Raw genomic sequence first — 23,295 nt, forward strand, 5'->3', positions numbered from 1 at the left:
GTGTTTGATCTTCTGCTATTTGAAATAGAATTTGATTGGTTCTTTTTTCTCCTCAGTTGTGTTACATTCACCACCCATTATAACAGAAGAAGACAGTGCTTATTGTGATGGAGCCAGTGACATGTCTAGTGAGGGCACATTAGATTGTGATACTGCAAAGGATTCTGGGAAGCCTGGCAGTCCTGTGATGCCCAGTGAAGTATCCCATCACCCTGTGGAAACAGCAGAAAGTGATATGCCTGATTGGCTCAAAGCTGTAAATATTAATATTTTTTTTATGAGGATTTGCATTTTTCTTCCTATATATATTTATAAGATCCAGCAACAGACATGAATAATTCTTTTAATTGAAAACAATCAATTAATCGATCCATATATATGTCACCTTTTACATGTCCTTTGTAGTTTTACATATTCATTTCAAATTCAAACTTAACTTCTCTTTTAGGTCGTCTTCTTTTTACAGTGCCTATATTAACTATTATATGCAAGTTTGACGGTTATTTATTTTATTATGATATAAGTTCAAAAAAGATATAAATTTATGTATAAACTTTATTATCTAGGCCAACATAAATAAAAGTCAAAAACCTAAAAATTTTCAGCTTGTATCAAATTGTTCTGACTAAAAAATATTTGACAATGTTATCCATATTTTGTATGCCAAATATTTCAAAATGAAATTGACTTATTCCCCTTTCATTTAAAAAAAATTTCTAAAAATCCAAAGTTTTGATATCATACTGATAATTTTGTAAATGTTTAATATTCCTTAACTTTGATTTTTGAGAATAGTGTTTCAAAAAGATACAGCTGCTCCGAGCCTAACATACAAGAAAACCCTGTTTGTAACAAATTACATAAGAGAAAGAACCATTTAAGGATATATGCAAACCAAGTGTGAATTGGCTATTAAATAGTGCTTATGAAAATCATAAAATCAAGACCAATTGAATACAAAACCCCTTCCTGCTTACAAAATGTAGACAGTAAGGAAACAGCTACAAAACTTTATTTGGGATTTAATTTATTAAACTACTCTAAGACATAAAGTAAAACAATTACTAAATGAAGTTATATAGTACATTACATACACAAACTAAGTGTGGTCACATTGATAAAATTATTATTAATTTAATTTTTTAGGAATTAGATGATGCTGAAGTGATACCTTATCCAGTAGGAAACCAACCACCCGTCGTCCCACCTCTTCTTTTAAGCAAAACTTCCAGTATAAAATCAAATCAACCAGTTCCAAGTGTTCAACAAAAACCAGTGTCCAGTAACCAGCAGACGTCTGTCACCATGCCAACAGAGGTTTCCAAATCTGGTGAAAGTGTTCAACAAAATGAAATACCAGAAGGCAATTCATCAGTTGTAAGTTTTTTTTTATATTTATCATACTGTGGATTTTTTAATTTTCTCTTGGATTGACTTGAGGAAACTTTGAATTTTTTGTGGATATTTGATTCAATAGTTTACTAACACATGACTTTAAATTAGTGTTGTCAACGGTTAACCGGTTAACCGGTCGAACGACCGAATACCGAATACCAAAAACTCTAACCGGTTAACCGGACTTTTTTCAATTTTGATAGTTTTGATATAAATTTGCATGGAAATCATTAAATAGTTATGTTTTACTTAAAAATTGTTGTCGTGGTTATTAATTTGACAGATCAATTGTCCAGTATATTGATTGCTGTTGTTGATCCTAAATACAAACAATTAATTAGAGCTCGGGGCAGGACCTTAAAGAAACATGATTGGTAAACATGATTTTTTAACAATAACTTTAAATCAGAGATGCGATTAAATTTTACTAATTAGTTCATTATTTCGTTTTTGATCTAATATTGTGTAAACCAACATCTAAATGTATAACCTCCGTAGTGCAAGGTGTAATTCTTTCTTTAAACGAAATGCTACCTTAAAAATTGTGAAATGCAAACTTATGTGAATGTACTCAAGGTATACGTGATAGCACGAGTAACATGCTGAAAGAAACAAGCAAACACAGTAAAGAAACAGGTTGTATGCTGAGCTATAGTTATTTTAAAATTTTCTTTCTGTGTCATTTTGGTCTCTTTTGGAGAATTGTTTCATTGGCAATCATACCATATCTTCTGTTTTTATAATTAATCATTTCAAATTGAAACACTCCACATTATTTTCGAAAACAAAAAGAGAAAATTAAACAATGATCAGTTTCAAACAAATTCAATTCTACGAGATCAAGACGGTTTCTTTTTATATTTTTCATCTGAAGTTGGTACAAATGCTATAGTTGATACGGTGCATTTGTTTATTAAAAACCAAACTTCTCCAGGAATCCTCACAGACAAGCCTTGTAATGCCAAAGGACAAACTTCAATTCTTTAATCGTAGTATTATGACTTGGATGAAAGGTTGTCAAATTGACACTCATACCACATCTTATAACTATGTGTACATGTATGGTACTATTGATAAGGCTTTCAAACGACAACTTAAAACTACCGGTTAACCGGTTAATCGGTCGAACGATTATCCGAGTAACCGGTTAGCCAAAAGCGTACAATTTGACAACACTACTTTAAATGGTTGCATATATACAAGCCTATAGAACATTGTGCTTCATTGAACATTTGAATTTGTGGATCAAATGTAGCGATGAAATCAACAAAAATTGGTATCCAATGAATAATAATGAATCCACAGTATACTGCCATCCTATAAGTCATTTATGACTTCAAAAATTCATATTTTTGGTGAAAAAAAAATTCTTGAAAACTATTATTTATTTGTAGATCTTTCTGAATAGTTACAGGAAATGCAACCTAGTCTTTTAACTGAGTGCATTTATTATTAGGGTACTGTGAATTAAATGTCTTTTTTTACTTACACGCACATGTAAAACTATTTTAGTCCCATCACATTTTGTCAGTGTGGATCTTTTAGGCCGTTTAATGTCTGGGCACTTCTTTTCTAAGTTGTTTAAGTACATACATATGAGATATTTTTTTTAATGTACTTAAAAGATGAAAAACAGTTCTAGTACTTCTTAATGACTATCTTTAGTATCATAATTTTGCACTACATGTACTACATTTGTTCAAGTACAGGATTCAAGTATCAATCTTGTGAAATCGTCTTTTCCTTTAAAAATAAAAAAAAAAAAACAGACACAAGATGTTCGAGTCTTAAGTTTATCTATTCCATCCTTTTCGATACAGATATCATCAGATATTCAAAATAAAAAAATAAAAAAACACTCACATGCAGTGCAAAAATCTACATTTCTCTAAATATCTATATCACACCTTAAATAAAGAATATGATGGTCCGAAGACAATTTCTAATACAAAAATATGATGATTTTTCATAATTAAAGATTTGGCTACCGCATAAGCAGAGGCTGATTTAGGGGGCAGGGGCTCAGGGTCCACATTATTGAGCTTAAGTTTCACTCAAAACATTGGCCTCAAATATATTAATCAATAGATTAAATGCTCTGCCTGAATAAACTAACAGACTACAAATTATAATAACTGTATATAAAATATATTTTTAAGTATATTCTGATAACTTAACATAAAACATTAATTTAATGCAAAAACATACAAAAAATGTTCTACTAAATTTGAACTGTAATCATTTTGTACTATAAAGGTGTGAACATTATAAAGTACTTGTTGAGTACTTTTTTGCAGGACTTTTACATTTTAAAATTTTCTTTGAAAAAAAGTCTTAATTATTATTTGCACAAGTGCAACATGGTTTGTCAAAGGACCTGTTGATGAGAACACCACACAATGAAAGTACAAAAAAAGACAACAAAAAAATTCCAAGGAAAATTAAAACAAAAAGTCAATAATCAAATGGCAAAATCAAAAGCTCAAACATTTCAAATGAATCAGAAACAACTGTCATATTCCTGACTTGGTAAAGGAATTTCCAAATGTAGTCAATGGTGGAAAACTCAGGAGTCTGTTGCAGTTTCACAAAAAACCTAGACTAAGAGTAGTGTCTCTAGGAAACGATGATAGTCTGTCGGAAGGGGACGATCAATGGCTGACCCGTGTTAAGAGAGAGCCATATCTCTTGCACGTTAAAGACACCCTTGTAGATTTCGAAAAAGAGCAGGCTAATGCTGCTACAAGGCAGCACTCGCACCCGCAAAGTGGAAAGGGATTAATATAAGTTGCAAAACTTGTTTCCCAATCCACTATAAATAAATATGTTTAAACTAAAACTAAGATTTATCCCGCAAAGTGGGATAAGTTGCAAAACTTGTTTCCCAATCCACTATAAATAAATATGTTTAAACTAAACTAAGATTTATCATAAGTTTAAACTGAATTATTCATGACTTACGATTAATCTTAATCATAAGTTTTTTGAGAAACCGACTCCTGACACATTAAACTTATAGGACAAATCCGTAAACTAATGTTACTTAACTAGCTGGTACTACATTCATACATTTTCAATACATAAAATACTTCTAATTTAAAGTAATGTACTAAAAAAATACACTTTCAAAGGAAGCTGTATCTTAATCAATGTATAAAGATTGTTGTATTCTATTCCAGTGATCAGAGTGATTTTGGGTTTTCACCATAACAAAAACACAAACTTTGCTTTTCTACATAAAATGCCAATTCTTCTAAAGATTGGAATGAGTTAAATCTTTAAATTACAGATTTGTTTCAACACAATTTTTTTCACTGATCAGATAATGTTTTGAGAGTTGTTTCCCTTTGTAACTTAATGAAGAAATCAGCAGGGGAGAGTCCCCGAGAGACATATGTTTTTTTTGTCAAAAAGACACTTTAATTATTTTCCTCTTTTAATATTTCCATCGGGAACATTAAATTAAATAAGGCAATCAAGTTTTCTTTTTACAGTGCACATGCTTATTGCCAATAAATGTGGATTTTAATAGATTCCATGCAAAGCAACCATTAAAGTCAAGCTTTCTCTAACGAAATGAAAATTCCACTTGAAAATCATCATAGCCTTGAAATGTCTTAAACTTATCTAGAGTGCAATGGAAGAAATAAACGATAAAAGTACAGCCTATATTCTACGCTTTCTTCATTAACCACTAATCGAATAAAAGCCAAGTTTATTAGATAGTTTAATCTATAATAGCTAGCTAAAAACAGTTCAATTGATATATGAGGGTCACCTGAATTACTTCATTAATTTGCTCCACGAGAATATAATTCCAGGCTGAGAATATAATTCTAGGCTTCGGTAACAGTATTTTCTTTATTGGGAGAAAATTAAAAAGCACTGCTTAATCAACTCTCTGTCTGATGTATACGGCCTTTCACAAATATGTTATTTTATTCTATCATAATAAAAAAGATTCCTTCATTTGTTTTCAAGTATTTTGTTTTTCTTAATCAGAATTTACTTTGCCCACATGTAATTCTGAATTAAGTCACATTGCATGTTATTAGAATGCCATAATTGTTTTTCCTATTAAATTGGTAAATTTTCAAAAACAATAAATTATTAATTTTTTATACCACCACAAAATTATTTTTGGGTTTGGCTATCTTCCATGTTGGTTTTTTTTTATTTTAGCTCACCTGACCCAATAAGCCATGATAGATTTTCTCATTAATTGGCTTTCGTAAACAGCAAATATGTCCCATGACCCTGTTATCCAACCAACATAGCAACTATGGCTAAAATAGAACATAAGATTTACTATCGAAGAGAAAAAAAGAAAAAACACACAATTTCGAATGTTCACAACTTCAGATCTTGCTCCCCATGTGGCACCCCTTATGTTAGTACAAACCCAGTTACAAGTCATATCCACATCATTCACATGATGTGGATGTAAGCAACCATTTAACTTTAAGTTACAGTTTGTGTGACAAGTTACATTAAAAGCTGTTAAGGATAATTATACAGAAATTTGTTAATGATTGGTTTCCATTTAATGAGAATTTTGTAATCACTGATAAATTCGTTTGCTAAAGTACAATACAACTTTTTTTAAAGTTAAGAATATAGATAGTTTAAACATATATTTTATTGTCCAAAAAATTAGGACAATAGGATCAGACCCAAATTTTGCAACTTAAAAAGTCTTCTCCATAATAAGAAAATAGATTCTACAGTTAATCTCCCTGCAAAAAAACAGTTCTCACTTAGAAAACCAGACTATAAGTTGAGTAGGTTAACACCTATAATGCATTTTATTTTGTTCCTACATGTGTTTGTTTGTTTGTCTTTTCACAAATCTCTGTCTCCTATAACAGTTTCATCTTATTAATAGATTAATTAAAATGAAATTTCATAAAATTTTCAGGCTTTGATGCCATTTTTCACATTTTGTTATGGTATTCGAGCAGAAATATATTCACGGTTCTGTTTTGCAAAAAAGCAGACTTCTTTTTCAGCCATGTGTTAAAATAATCTTCACAAATTTATGACTTCTTTTATGATTTATGATTTATGAATTTTTCATTTATTTTTTTTTTTATCTTTTTTTACACAGAATAACACAACAGAAAATTCAGTACCAATAGATGTCAATAAACTTCTGGAAAGAATATCATTATTAGAGAAAGAAAACAAAGAGGTAAGTTATTTATAGGTAAAAAATAATATTGAAATTTAAAAAAAGCATAAAAAAGCATTTTTTTTAAAGATAAGGACATGACTAGTTATAAAAACCCAAGAGACAACTATCTACCTGTGTCAAAATGATGTGGATTCGTGCAAGAGAACAACTGCAGGTCACTAATCCTTCAATCAATGAGCAAACTGTACACTCAACAAGAATTTCAACATATTTATCTGATTTAGATTTGACATGTTAGTTTCTAAAAAATTCATTTTGAGAAATTTAAGAGATTATAAAATCAGTAAAATATCCTAGAAAAAAGGGTATAGAGTTGCAAACTATCAAAAAAAAATTGACAACATAAAAAGTAAACATCTTTGAAATATAACTGAATCAGTTGTCCCCCTTCTGTCAGAGGTGAACTGGTTTGCTGCAGTAAAGATTTAATAATCAGCAGGTCTAAATTGTTTCACCTAATTAATTTACCTATTTGAGTTTATCTGCATTTTTAATTTTCTTAAATACACCCACTTCATTTATTGCTACTCAAGTAATTCCTGGTTTTAGCATTTAGATGTCTTCTCTATTATTGTTTAGGTCTTCTTTTGAGGGAACCAGTAAAGTTCCAATAAAAACAAAGATATTTGTAGCAACTAATGATTTATAACTAACATATATGTCCTAGTATCAACAAACAATTTAATAGTTTTATGGCTTCATTTATTTTCTGCTTTTAAAACTTACAAATCAAAACAACTAAATTAATTTGTTTTTCATACACATTTCATTCACTTAAATCTTCCATTAAAAGAAGTAAACTAGTAATCTTCTCCAATCAATGTAATTTACAAGTTTTATTAAGCAGCCCACATATTATTTAGACTTCAGCTAAGTAGTCAGCGCCTGGTACTTGTATGATTTAAATTTCATATATTCCAATCGCAAATTTTTATGATTGTATAAATATGATTAAGTTGCAACTTTTATAAAAAATAAGGAGATGTGGTATTTGAGATTGCCAATGAGACAATATGAATTAATATAAAACAAAGTAAATGTGGTGGTATTGCCAATGAGACAACTATCCACCAGTCCAAATTACTTACATGTAAGCTGCTTAAAGGTTATTGCAAAAATATGTTTTATATTAAAGCTATAAGTAGAGGTAGTTCTACCTGTATGGATTATAGAGAGTTTAGGTGCAAAATCAGGATTTTTATTGAGTGAGCACATTTCTGAAACTAAAGAAAGGACAATTTTTTTTTCTTGGTTATTTTTTTTTTTTAATCGTTCAATTTATGGGCAAACCCTGGATGCACTTTGCTTCTATTCTCCTCTAGTCTTTTTTGAAAAATTAATCTATTGGATTCTGGGATTTTGGTTAAGTAAAGGACAACCTGCATAAGTTTGTGTTCCTCTTTAATTTTACTTCTGTTGTCATTTTAACAACCAGTAAGTTCCCTACAAAAATATTTCATTGCAAGTTAATTAAGGAATGACTGTAATACTTTTTCTGTCTATGAAGAAATAACATAAAAAATTTGGTGCACACTGAATAACGCACGTAGCGGGTTATTTAAAAGTGTGCACCACATTTTTTATGTTATTTGGAATAGACAGAAAAAATATTACAGTCATTTCTTATAATTTAATTCTAAATTCCTTTTCAAACCGTAGAAAACCATTAAAAAACGTTGATGATGTCTCGGACACATGACTGAATTATGTCTATGGGCTGATAACAAAATAACGCCAGCCAATCAGAAGAAGAGTTACATCCAAAATTAAATTATTACATTATAGTGTTTGCAGAACTTATTAAAATTTCTGTCAAATAAAAATTAGTAGATTCAGCAAAAATTTTACTTCATTTGTCATATTTTTTTATAAGTGAATTCAATACAAGAAAACCTTTAAATGTAATGTATCCCCAGTGCATGTAGCACTATGAAAATTTAGATGACTGAAAAATATTGTCATACTAATGTCACTTTAGATTTCATATTTATCATTACAAGAAAACATAGAAGTGCTTATAAGAGTTCAGTCATCACTTTTTATTATCATCTCTGACAATTTTTAAAGCCAAAATAATGTGCGAACAACAAATAAGCTGAATTGATAAAATGTTAGAAGATTTATTAGTAATCCAATTAGTTCTAGAATCTTTATGGGAATTTTGAAAAACACTTATCAGCTTATTTGTTGCAACTACATATTCACTGCACAATAAGATTTTTTACCATTTTTAGATGTCGGTTAGAATTAGATATTGGTGCATACAAACTCGTTATTTGATTTCAATGCTAACAATAACCTTTACAGATGGAGTAATGTTTTATTATTATAAGAAAATATAATAACTCAATATGATATCATGACATAGCAAATTCACGCTCCATTTGAAACCTTATACTATAATATGAAAATAAGATGTGGTATGATTGTCAATGAAACAACTCTCCACCTGAGACCAAATGACATATGTAACAACTATATATAGGTTACCGCACAACCTTATGAGCAAAAACCAGACCACATTCACGCCATTGTCAGGTATAAAAGAATAAATATTAATCCAAATCAAACTGGTACTAGAACACTAGCTACAAGGTAGATTGGTTTAGATTATTTTTTTAATTTTCAATTTTAAAAAGGGTTTTATTTAGGGACAGGGTTGAATTTTACACTGTTAAGACTATTTAAAAGGGACACGTAAGCACATTTGAAATCATAACGTTACCTACTCAATGTTTAAGAGTCAGTAACCTGGAAGTTTTTGTTTTCCGGTCATACATCATTAATAAGATAATTTTGACTTAAATTAGGCTATTAGTTTCATTTTTTTTATTTTCTTTATTTTGTTTATTGGTGAGCACATATGTCTTTACCTTTCCTTAGGATTGGAGTCTTTACTCATTATCTACAAATTAAGTCTACTTATTCATTTATAAGTGGTTAAGTTTCTTGAAGTAATGGATTTGGAGTGAAAGGTTCCTGTTATAAGAATTTCATATCAAATTTGATTTTTTGTTTTTTACATCAATAAAACATTAAATGCAGGTGTTGTTTAAATTGCCTGTCAGTACAGGTGCTCCCCGTTAGGATTTAATATGTATCACATGTGATGAGTGTCTTGCTCTATTGGATGTATATTTCTCAGAATGCCATGTAATTATCAAGACAAACACTTAATTACATAATATAAATAAACATAAGATATTCTCAGTGTATGATAAAGCAATTAAGGAACCTTTCTCACGACATCTTCCCCCTGGAATCTGGAAGTTTGCCCTCATAATCAAAATTAATACTTTACAATTTCAAAGATGTTGTAAACACTGCCAACATTTATTAGAAGTTTTGAGCTGATGTATTCATCATGAATTAGTCTCAAATAGAAGTAGACTTGTAATTCCCCCTATGAATATGAAATCAATTGAAGCCTAAGACTTTGATTATCATTTTTTAAGACTGTTTGATTTTTCTTTTTTTCTGTCATTTTCTATGAACTCTCTGTACTTTAGACTTCTTTTAGAGTTTTTTCTTCATCTATAAAATGTATAACCACAATTTGTATCAGAGCTGAGACATGAAAGAATTACACTTTTATTGTGATAATGTTAGTTATTAGGTTTTCTGCATGTTGAAATTGTAAAACTGTCTTAGTCACACAATATGAAGTGAAGACAACGAAAAGCTCAAAGTTTAAATTGTGTTGTGACGACAGAACTTTTAAGACAGCAATTCAAAATTACAAATAACAAAAAGGTTAAAAAAAATCCATAAGTAAACATATATGCTATATAAGCCATAGATTTTAGTAAAATTTTACTTACAACTTCAGCTCATTTAACTGTCACTGAAAAATAAAAAAAAATAATTGATTTATCACAAAATCTAAAATTGTGAAAACAATTTACTAGCTAAAATCAAACATCTGCCATTGACACAAATTCTACCACAACATAAAAAAGATAGTTTACATCTGTATGCTGGAAAAAACTGTTTATCTGTTTATCAAATTGATTTGTGTGATTTCTGGTTTAAAAAAATGTACTGGTTTCAGATGTTTAAGCTAGCTGAGAGATCTTTATGCAAACAGTAATTTCAGGCTCTAGTTCATGGTTTCAAACTTAATTGAGCTGTTAATATTTGCTAACAGTAAACAAAAATGTCCTTTAGTTCTGGTTGCAATTATTTTGACCTCACTTTTGGTTAAAGCAAATTATACATGATTCTGGATGTTAATAGTTGTTAACAGCTGGATGTTAATAGTTGTTAACAGCTGGATGTTAATAGTTGTTAACAGCTGGATGTTAATAATTGTTAACAGTGATATATGACTAGAGCTTTAGGTGACTTACATTTGGTTTCCTGATGGAGTTATTATGAAGGGGCGGAGAATTTTAAAAATGAATATCCTCAGCCTGGAAAGAGCTGTAAATTAACACAGGATGCAAATGAATATACTGCAGCTAAAAATGCAGGAAACACTTTTTTATGAAATTGAAAATAAGGCAAATCTGCCATGATCTGCTTAGAATACAGATTTGTTAAGAAATAAATAGCCAGTGTGTTAAACTATTAGTCCCTCGGTGATACCATCTGCTTGGGAATGTTTAATGAAAAATTCCAATTTATGAATTATGTAATCATGCTAAAAAAAAAAAAAAGGTTTGTTATTTAGGCAAATTTTACCTCAGATGCAGATTCAGGATTAGGCTGGTCTAATTGGGTACATTTGATTTTTATGCAAAATTCATACTTCTCTTTTACCAACAATTTGTTACATTTGATGGAATATTTTTTTTATAAACTAGGATTTTTGTTAAAGTTCAGATATTTATATAATGTGCACGTCTTACATTTTGCTTGAAGCATCTCAGCAGTTTTTAGTCTTCTAATTAACAAGAACCTGAGTGTAATGCAGCACGAATTCATTCTAAAACTGTACTTGAACATTTTAAATATCTTTAAGGGTTTTTAGACTATAGTGCAATTATCTAACTCAGTGGTTAGCACCGTAACAATCAAATTCTTAAGTCTCACTAACTATGGTACGACAGATGATGTTACTAAAATAGACTTCTTACAGTACCAATCAATAGAATGTCTTCGACAAAATGTGTAAAATAATTGAAGAGATAATAAGTAGTATTAGACAAAGCATTATGTTTTTTGTACTGTAATTTGTAATTTATCAATTCCTAATGGATTTCAAGGTCGTTTGTCCAAGGTTGAATTGCAGTGGTCTCTTTGGTTTTCAAAGGACAATAATTCATGTTTTTGAACTAGTTAAACTCATCATAAATCTGGGCCAGTTTAATTAAGGTTTTTATATACCTAGCTGATTTAGCATTAACATTCTATTCATGTCATAGATTGTGTGAAAGAGTGGGCGAAAGATACCAAAACGATGTTAAATCATAAGTCAAAAACAAACTAAGACAATGCCATAATAAAAAAACGTCTAATAGACAAACAACAGGCCACAAAATGCAACATACAAAACTACGCAACACAAACCCCACCAATAACCAGGGTTATCTCCCATACCTATGTAACCTGTAAAAGAGGAAAAAATCTTAATGACATTTATTTCCAACACAAACCCCACCAAAAACCAGGGTTATCTCCCATACCTATGTAACCTGTAAAAGAGGAAGAAATCTTAATAACATTTATTTCCATGAAACTGTACAAATACAACATGACAGCATGCAGTCCTTCAACTGGTGAATGATTTTAAATTCACTATACATTTAATTTCTTATATGGATTTATTTTTATTGATAGTCTTATTGTAATTACCAGATGCCCTTCGCCTTGGGCATTATAAATTTAGCTGTCACTCTGGCCCGTATAAATTTGGATTTGCATGATTTTGAAATATATGGGGCCAGAAGTGTGATAAGGCCAGATTTTTTTTTATGTAAATGGGGGCCAGAATCTAATGGTTATCCTCTTATAAAACAATTTAAATTTGTGTCAATCAAAAACATTATTTGTTTTCCTTTGCAATTACCAGTACATGTATTAATAATAAAGTTTTATAGAATAGAAATCAGCTTTTATAAATTGTTACTTGGATGGAGAGTTGTCTCATTGGCACTCATACCACATCTTCCTACATTGTATATCTAAATAAAGAACATTTATCTAGTGAAGGTGATTTGTACAACAGCCAAGTTTTGAATAAAGTTGGTCTGGTCATTTGTTTTGTCTCCATGCTGAGCCATGTTCAATCATGTCTTGGGTGTAACATGAGATAAATTCTGTTTTTATCTGATGCCAGAATTAACAGGTTAACATGCCACTAAAATCTTTACATAAACCAATTACAAACTATTAGCAATAATTACATTGTCTGTTAGGTTAAAATAATAAAATGACTGCCAAAGTGATTAGAACTGCACATGAAGTATTATAAATGCCAGATCGAAGATTTTTATGTCAGGAAAAATGGCAGGAAAAAGAAGAAAAAAATAAATTGTTGGCATCAATTGCTAATTTTTTTAAAGTTTGTATTAGCAGCACCACATTACTGTTCAGGTAACAGTGGCAGTGCCAGAATTTAGAAAACAGGGTGCCCTAGGGTAGCTAGTTTTACTCAAAGCTAAGTGTTTTTTTCTAGAAACACATTTTTTGGCCAAGAAAGGGAAAAGGGGCTCTCAAAGGCTCTTCCTCTCACCACCCTCTTTTATGCAACAATTACTATATAAATATTCCTTATAATATTAAGTAATTTTTTTCTTAATTGATCTGAACAAATTGGCAGATCTTAAAAGATATAATATGTTAAGGTCATCTCTGAGCAATATAAAGTCAGATTAGAACTGTGTTTTTTTTTTGTAATCTATTTTTCGTTTCTTCTTCTAATTTTGCGCTAAAACCTCTCCACTTTTCTCTAAAAATGACAGAATTTTTACACTGTTATATCTAAAAATATCATATTGAAATTCTGTTCCTGGTGGCCTTGTCTACATTACACAAGCAATAGATTTTAAGTTCATTGCTGTCTGCTTTGTGCAATATTTGTATAGAGAAATTTTATACTTGACAACATAAACCTTCAAATGTAATCTGCCGCTTGATTTTCTATTAGTTGATTAAATTCCCAAGCTACGCATAAACTTCTTTTTCTAAGTATTGCTGAAAATTGATTAAGATGTTTTAAAAGTTTTCTTTGTTCACATTGTAACAATTGCAACATCTTTGTGTTTTAAGCCAGTTGATGATTAGCTGTTTGTGGGATAACTGTCAGTATTAGGAATTTCTATGATTTCTCTTCAGTGTTTCTTCGCCGGCTGGAAATTAGATGCAGAGTCTTTCAAAACTAAGCTGCAGGAAGCGCTTTGTTTAATTTTAGATTGGAATTACAGGCCTATGATCTTTGTTCCGTAACTAGTTCTATCATGTCTTCTTTATAAAGAAGAGCATAAATATTGGTGCTGTTTTGATCTGCTAATGTTATTTGTAGATTTGGAATCTTTTGATAAATAACTGCATATTTGTCTCTGTCTGTTTAATTTTCCATGATATTAGTGTCAATATTTTGATTTGCTTGTTTTTTGTAAATCCAGTAAAATCAGGCTAATTTGATTATGTCTGTTTAATTTCTTGAATAAGTGCAAGAGGTTTCAAGCCAGGGAAAGTATCCTTTGGTGGAAAAACTATTTTTAATAGATTATATAATTTGTAGTCATCAAATAGTTTTGATAAAGAGTATATGACAGTAAAAAATGTATAATGAACTCAATTAGACATATTTAATGAATTATAGCTTCCACAATGGAAATTACTAATGAGATTTTTCCATATTTATGGTATCTTACAGTTACTGTTTTCCTTGAAAATGTTTTTTTTTTATTAATAAATTCTAATAGCTTTCAACTCTTAAATACTTTTTTTCCAATGGAAAAACCAGAAAGGTCTCCAAGGTTGGACAGTGTCTGTTCTTATCACAGAATGAAAACTTGTTTTTTTTTCACCCTGTCATTTTTATCCATTTAGACAATTACAATATTACAAATATGAAGAAAAAAATATAATAACACACTGATTGACAGATTATTTTAGTTGATTTATTGTCAAGGGATCAGAAGGCTTTTACTGATAATGGGTAGAATGTCTGGGGGGATTTCTCTATAACAGATAAGAACTGTTGGCTTCCATGTAACAAATCATACCTAATAAGACCTATAACACCTCATCTATTACTAAGACTAGGTTTATTCTGTACTTTCAACAAGTCCTACTATGTTAATGATGACTTGTTCTAATTTTTAAATCTGTATAAGGACGTCCATATATAAATACTTATGTGTATATCTGAGAAAAAAATCTGTCTGTGGGTATTTTTTCTGCATTTTTTATTGGTTATTTTTGTTTATGGTGAACAAAGCATAAAAAATGACTTTGTAAAATGTACGACCTATAGTTGTTAAGACTGTGTCATTTTGGTCTTTTGAGGATAGTTGTCTCATTGGAAATCATACCACATCTTCTTTTTTATATTTGACCTATAATAGTTTACTTCTATAAGTGCATGGTGACTTAGATGGAGAGTTGTCTCATTGGCACTCATACTACATCTTCTCATGTCTATTAAAAAAGATGATGATTTTTTTATGTTCATGAGATATTTATTTGAATGATAAGTATGTGTGAAGCAGTGAATGATTGATTGTTGGAGTTTAATCCCACTGTTAGCACTAAGACAGATTGCCTGGAGAGAACCTGCCAATCTTCAGCAGAATTGTCAAAATCCAATCAATTAAGTTAAGAGTCCAACTGACCTGCCATAGCCTTCATAGTTACAACCTTATTGGGGAAACAAACTAAAAAAAAGTAATTTGGCTAAAACATAACTCAATCATATAATAATATATTAAATGTCCCTAGTAATCATTTTGTAATTTTATTTTTCAGTTGAAAGAATTAGTGACTTCTCAAGCTGCAAGAATTTTAGAGATGGAATCCAGTTCTTCATGAAATCATCTGAAAACAACTTTTTAACAGTTAAAATAGACAGATCAAAGACATTGTTTCCTATCATGTTTTATCCCAGTGAATAGTCAATTTGATCATTTAGTACATATGAATCTCTCTGAATATTCATTTAGCAGCCAGACATTTTGCTCAGTTCCATTGTTGCTATCTTAGTCTGTATAGTTAGAAAGGTTCTGATAAGGAAAGATGTGCCTAAATCTAGCCTCTTAGGGCTTGAGAATATGTAGGCAAGGTTCTTCATAATCAAAAATAGTTTAACACATTAGGCTACTTTTCAGACAAAATAAAAGCAAAAATGAAATGAGTTAAATTTGCTGTCTGTTCTAGACTCCTAGTTGCAGAGGGTGTCATATACGTATGCAAGGGGATAGTAACCTAATTTATCATATCTACTCACCAGTAGGACATAGGGATATGTTGCTGTGATAAATCATTCATATCGTGTAAATTTTATCCTCTGAAAGGATATTTATTTCATATTGAAATTAGTATTTTTAGACATTTTTGTTTGTATGTATAAGGATTCAAATTGCATTGTCAGAAAAAGGACTTTATCAATATATTAAGTTTTCAGTTTCATGACCTTGTCCAATGAATACTGTATGTTGAATTTTATCTTGATGTTCGCTTGTCATGTTTTGGAATTTGTGTCAGATTTTCGGAATCCACTGGTTTTATCCATTTGAATGCCTTAACAAAAATTTCCCCATTGACCCCCATTTTTTTCTTTTATAAACTTTTTACAGGTATAATTATAAACCATCTGTAAAAGTCTCATAAAATCGTTGTTATTTTTTTTAGTTTTTGCGAATTTAAACTTGTCAATGATAAAGCTATGAAAAATCAAGAGATTTTCCTGCCAAAATTTGAAAAATCTATAAATTAAGCACATTGACCTATATATTATTTTGCTATTTGGGTTCCTTTATTAAACCCCTATCAATATATACTAGTGTTATAAAAAGTTTGTTTATTTTGAAACTGAGTAGTGAACTTCCTAGTTGATGACCTGTATGTACTTTAGAGATATTTTTCCCGATTTTTAGGTTGCTTGTTCATTGATGTATGCCCCTACATCTCTATTTATTCATATCCCATGAGCCTCTAATGTTTTTCTCAGATCTAGAAATTTGTCATTTATATAATAGTTATTATCAAGTATGTTAGCAAAAAACATCTCTTTGATAAATTTGTTATTATTTTAGTTTCATACTCATTGCTATGATGAATTTTTAATGAAAATGTATGATTTTATAGATAAAGCAGAAAGCTACAGATTTAACATTATATTTTTTTTCTTGAATCCCATTGTTTGTTTTTTAAAACTAATGGATGGTTAAAATTCTTTAATATACATACATTTAGCATAATGGAAGTACCTCCCTCTTGGGGTATGAAACTCTAATGAACATAATGGGGAAAACATTAATTTAATACTCAGAGGATTTTTTGTTTTCATTTTTTTTTATATAAAAAGTTAATGATAAGTATCTGTTTGTTAAAATTTTACTAATGAAAAACATGATTGTACTTTTATTTTATTTTTTATTATTACTGTCATAGAAATTAATTTTTGTTTTGTCCTTGATATTGAAGTGATGGGTATTTTTGGACTTGAGAAACACAAATAATTTTCATAAGACAATTTGAGCTATTACCATCACTGGGAGTCCATAATTTTTTTCTCTGAAATTACTTGACTGATTTTAACCAAATTTGACAGGAATAATGTATTTAGGGTTTTCTTCAAATGATTTTCTAATAATACATTGTACCCCAGTATCACATGACAAGGAGTGGCCATCTTTCAATCTGATTTGATTTTTTTTTAAATCTGGCATTTTTAAAATCTACTCCTCTGAAACTAAGGACAATTTAATTGAACTTTGGTGGATTGGTGAAAACAAATCTAACTAAAACTTTCTTTTTTTGTTAAAAATGATCTTCGCATGAGCTAATAAGCATGAAATTTCCTAGTTGAATGATTTGGCTGCTTATAAATCTTTTTTTTTTATACTTTCCTAAATATTAATTAAAATTATTTTCAAAATATGATTTGAAAAGTTAATATATGGACACCAGGGGAATAGTGTGTTACTACATCACGCAACTGCAGAAGTTGTTTCTGCAATAAATTGTAAATTAGAGTGATATAAGGCATGCAGTAATGATTTGTTATTATAATTGTTTTCTGTTACTGAATCATCTCATGCAAGAGCAGTGACTCAGTGGACAGTTTTTGCAATGACAGAAGAAATGAAAATAAAAACAGAAAAATGACGTGGCTTTCTGAAAGGCAAATTAACAAATCAGTTCTTCCAATTTTTTTTTGTCTTTTTGACATAATGATACTTTGTTACTGTCTGTAGATATAATTATCGTAAAGACCATTACCAGTCAAGCGTGCCCATAATTTTATGCAACATGTCTCGAAAATATTGCTATTTGTGTCAAAGAGTTATTGTTTTCAGAAAAAGTTGCAGGTTTTGATAATTAAAACATGCATGCCATGTGCTATGTATCAATTTAAAACATTTAATGGCTGGGGACAATAGTATAAATATTATTTTTTACTTCATTTTAAATTTGATAAATGAGGTTAATCTATGTCACCGATGGAATTAACTCAGACAGTGTGTTCTTTATATAACTTTAGTTTTTCTCTGAAATGTGTAATGTTACGTTATTGTTGATTGTCATTTTGTGCTTTTTATTTTCCCCATTGTGTTGTCTGATTTTCAACCACAACCCCACCTCACCCTGTTTTCTGTTTACGGTAATGGACCAACGATTTTCAACCTCACCCCTTCAACCTGACCTTGTTGTCTGCTTTCTTATGTTCTTTTGACATTGTTTAGCACAACTTGATTTTTTGTTATTTAACAGAAAATTGGTCTGTATCATGTGTGCCAAATTTTACAAAGTGCACTTTCAAATGATAGTTGTTTTTGAGCTATTAATTTTGCCATTTCATAAGGGACTCTCAGATTGAATTTAACTTGGAGTTCATTTTTTGTTATTTTACTCTTTACTGAATCAAGCTTCCCCCTTTGATTTCAAGAGCTACCAATTTGTTATAAAAAAAACTCTAGTTTCAATCTAATTAGACATAACCATTTGCTATAAAATATTTGACATATCATGCTATGCATTTGCAATTTTTTATTTGAAGAAGATTTTTGATATTTTTTCTTCACAAGTTATATTTCTTTGTTGTTACACATAAAACTATTTCATTGAAGTTTTAATCAGATCATGGAATGTGATATTTTTATTTATTTTAAGTTTATGTTAGAAATTAAGCACCTTCTGTTATTTGTTTTTATATGCATGAATATTTATAGAGGAACAATTATGGAATGAATAGCTATAATATTTTGTAATTGATATGTTTTTCTTAGTAGATAATACTTGTACCAACCTTTATAGCACTCAGTGTTTAATTTTCATGTTTAATTAAATTGATAACATTGCTGGCATTTTGCCTGCTATTCTTTGAGAGTGTCTTTTTGCAGTAAAACGAAGATTTATAGAGTTTTATATTAATTCTTCTGCTGTAAATTTCTAATAAATTTTCTAGTTATTGGCAAATAAGATTTTATCCTCAACGAAATAGTTACAAAGTATTATATGTATGTTTAGACTGTGCAATATTTGTAATTTATAATCTTGGTCAAACGTTTTTAGTTTTTACTCCATAATTACGATAACTTGATGTATATACAATTTTGGAAATAAATTTATAATATTAAAAAAATTTGATATAATTGATTCTGGTAAATAATTTAGAATTTACCAATATCACTAAATAGGCTTTAACATGATTGTCTAGAAAATAAAAAAGAAATAAGCATTGGACTTTTTACAATGATTATTTGATGGAACTCATGAATTTTTTTTACAACACAAGATTTAAATGATTTGAAGTTGTATGTGACTAAAGTCAGTTATTATACAAAGTTTTTAAAATTTTGCATAAATTGATAAGGGTCCATCTGATGCTCTGGAAGTTAAATTTCTCACGGTGTTGAAGACCTATTAATGGCCTTTGGCTGCTTTTGGTCTTTTGTTGGGTTGTTGTCTCTTTGACACATCCCCATTTCCATTTCAAACTTCACTGGTTAATAACGGGGCAATAGAAATAAATTTTGTGCTCCTGCCATAAGCTATGAGGCATATGAAACTTATACACAATGCTAAGAGCCAAAAATGGCAGACAAAGTTTGAATTTGGACAGAGAGTCACTTATCATCCCAGACTACATAGTAATGACCCTTTATTATTTGGAAAAAGTAAAGTTTGAGCTGGGACATTTATGTCATTAGATAGTTCTTTTTTATGCCCCACCTACAATAGTAGATGGGGCATTATGTTTTCTGGTTGTTCGTTCGTTCGTCCGTCTGTCCCGCTTCAGGTTAAAGTTTTTGGTCGGTAGTTTTTGATGAAGTTGAAGTCCAATCAACCTGAAACTTAGTATACATGTTCCTTATGATATGATCTTTTTAATTTTGATACCAAATTAGAGTTTTGACCCCAATTTAATGATCCATTGAACATAGAAAATGATAGTGCGAGTGTTGCATCCATGTACTGTGGACACATTCTTGTTATTTTCTATGTCAATATATTGGGCTACCTTTTAGGACTAATTATTTAAAGAAAAAGTTTATGAAAAGTTTTACTATGATTACTCTTTTTTTTATTTTATTCTTACAACCACTTGAAACATTTATTTTATTATAACATAACCCTCAATGGGTTTAATGACATCAATAAATCTAACTTTAAATTTGCTAGAATACCACATACTTGTCAATAATAAATATGACATGCTATTATCATACTGCCTTAGAACTGATCATGATATCATAAGAGCTCAAAGGAAGATTTTTTATTCATGATTTCTTTGTTAAAAGAATCATCTCCCCCATAATTGTATGTTTGTGAGTTCATTTTTTTTTTTATAAGAACTACAAATGGATAATTTTCTGATTTATTCCTTAAATTATGAGATATGTTGATAATAATACAGTAAATCACTTTCATTATACACTGTTGATCTGCTTTAAGAATCGTAGATGATGACCTTATCACTAGCACAAATAGCTAAATAGCTGTAAGTAAGGATTTATATAGTTAGTCTTACTATATATATTCCCTGCTGTATTAGGTGAAAACTATAAAAATCATCACAATAAACACTAAATTGTTCTGTTCTTCTTTCCGTTCTCTTGAAAGTTTTTCCTTTCCAACAGCAATAGATAAGAGTTCATAAATTCTGATTGTAAACTGCCCATTTTGATGTAGTGCTTTGTCTAAGTCAATGAGTATACCCTTTCCTAGAAATTTCATAAATTTGTTGTAATCAACTCTTCCAACAGTTTTCAACCCAGATCCCTAATAATTGCACATATCTGGGAACTTTTACATTTATTTTTCAAAGATCTAAATGTTCAGTTAAAAGCATTCTTCATTTTTTAAGAAACATTCAGCTTTATAACGAGGCTATTTAAGTTTTTGATCTCTTTTATGTTGAATTCTATTGGTTTTATTTTACAAGGTACTTCTGAAGTTTGAACAAAATAAAGTTTTCTTGACCTTATCTCCTTTAACTATAAAAGAAATAATCACAAAAAGAATACAGAAAGTTGGAATTCCACCTACTCTCACCCATTTTCATCTTAAAATAAATATGAATAGCAAATTGAAAATTGTATGTTCTTATTAATTGGTCTAATAGAAAAGAGATTTTCACTAATGAATGTAGGTAAACATATAACAAAAAATGTAAGCTATGTCATCAAATATTGGCGAAACCTAATTACCGAAACAATTAATGTTAGAGAATGCCAGACTTGAGTACAATATTGATAGAGAAAAATTATGTCGTTCAGTATAAACTTGGCATATTTCTGTAATAAATATATGCTTTTGACACATTCCCCATTTCCATTCTCAATTTTATTTTGCTTCCATCAGATTTTATATCATACCCCCTTCTAGAGGCTATATTGCATTCACCCTGTCCTTCAGTTATAAACAAATGTTTTGTCACATTTTTCTCTAGTAGTATAGAACAGAATGACTTGATTTGATCAGCAACCTGACAATGACGAGTTGGAATCTATGTTCAGTGTTTGGATCTGTCATTCCATTACTTTGATTTCCCATTCTGATGCCCATCTCTCAATGCAGGATTTTCTTGATACGTTGAATGGGGGTCTCATTGGGGGGTTCAGATCCAGTATCCTGCTTACTGTTTTGTCAGATTACCGTATCACCCTTACACTATATAAGTAAGCAATTCTCATTTTTTTTTGTCATTTTCCCAGGTCCTGCAAGACCTCATGTCCCGTTTTCACGACACAATATTTTGACTTTCATGTGTCATGCTTACAAAAAATTGACAATCCAGTGTCACGCTTAGACCCCAATGAGACCCACTTGAATACCCTAGGGCCTTTTTTGCTCTTTGGTCTGGTTGTTGGACACATTCCCCTCTTCTTTTCTCAATTTTTATTTTGATTATGAAAGGAGATGTATTTATCACATGAACAGTATATTCAACTTCTTGTTTCAATTGTTTTTACACAGCATTTTTATTATCACCATTTTTACATGTTGAATTACTTTTATATAATAAAAGTAGACAGTTTTATAAGATATCTGTTTGTTAGAATTATGTTTATATTTAAGGTAGACTTTTTGTATTCGAGTTTTTATCATGTAGAAATGTCAATTCCGTCCTTAATAGATTTCTGTAATAATGTACATTATTGAATTGTGATGTAAACATTTTATTTATTTTCTTATTTATTTTGTTGACCAAATAAATTGTAAAGTTTAATTTTGTCTTTCTATTTTTCTAAATGATATTTGCTCAGGTGTAAAATCTTTGCTATCTATTGAGAGAATTGCCATGCTCTGTAAATGATATCATTTTTTTGCTTGTTTTGGATTAATGTTCAGTGCCAAATATTTCAGACTTGATAAGGACGAGAGAAAAACCTTGAACTCGAAAAAAAAAAAATTGTAAAATTTTTAACCAACCGTTTTGTCAGAAAAATTACACAGGTTATATAGCAGTTTGACAAAAACCAATGTTGATCATTGAGAAGCTTAATATTCCTTTTACAACACAACGTTATTAAAACATTTAGCTGACCTTACAGAGTTATCTCCCTGTAGTGTTAGGTACCACTTTAACTTTGAAAATTGTGTTGGTGTTATGTTAAAATGTGATTCAAATGAAAGAGAAAAGAAAAACAATTTTATCCTGTTTTAGCATTGAATATAGATTTTGGTTTTCAGTTTGTTACCAAGGGCTTTCAAGATTATTTGAAATTTATGCACCTTTCTATAGAATCCTTTTCAAATTATTTTATCTAGTAGTCTTGGTGTCCTTTGTCTAGATAACCTTGGTTTCAGAAACCACTGACTTGACTTTTCTTTTTGGTTTTGGTCAGGGTTATCTCTTCTGTAATATTTGCTGATGGAGATTCAAAATCAAACCCTGTAACATTATAATATCTACTGTAATAATTGCTGATGGACATTCAAAATCAAACCCTGTAATATTATAATATCAAAAAAAGAAAATGTGGTATTATTGCAAATGACACAACACTCCACCGGAGACCAAATGACACAGAATGAAACAACCATACGTCACCTTACAACCTTCAACAATGAGCAAATCCCATACTGCA

The 23,295-nt window shown here is 29.9% G+C and overlaps 1 protein-coding gene across 6 annotated transcripts in view; it reads left to right on the top strand.

The window, feature by feature from the left end:
* LOC134710238 (serine/threonine-protein kinase Nek9-like) overlaps positions 1-16,176 on the top strand; it is a 29,910-nt gene extending 13,734 nt beyond the window's left edge. For all 6 annotated transcript variants that reach the window (XM_063570505.1, XM_063570506.1, XM_063570508.1 and 3 more), the window contains 4 exons: positions 57-256; positions 1,147-1,377; positions 6,503-6,586; positions 15,506-16,176. In XM_063570505.1, the coding sequence (XP_063426575.1) occupies positions 57-256; positions 1,147-1,377; positions 6,503-6,586; positions 15,506-15,568 (578 nt within the window). In that variant the 3' untranslated portion in view covers positions 15,569-16,176. The remainder of the gene's footprint in view (positions 1-56; positions 257-1,146; positions 1,378-6,502; positions 6,587-15,505) is intronic.
* Positions 16,177-23,295: the final 7,119 nt, after the last annotated feature.

Source organism: Mytilus trossulus, chromosome 3, assembly GCF_036588685.1.
Source record: "Mytilus trossulus isolate FHL-02 chromosome 3, PNRI_Mtr1.1.1.hap1, whole genome shotgun sequence".
NCBI lineage: Eukaryota > Metazoa > Mollusca > Bivalvia > Mytilida > Mytilidae > Mytilus > Mytilus trossulus.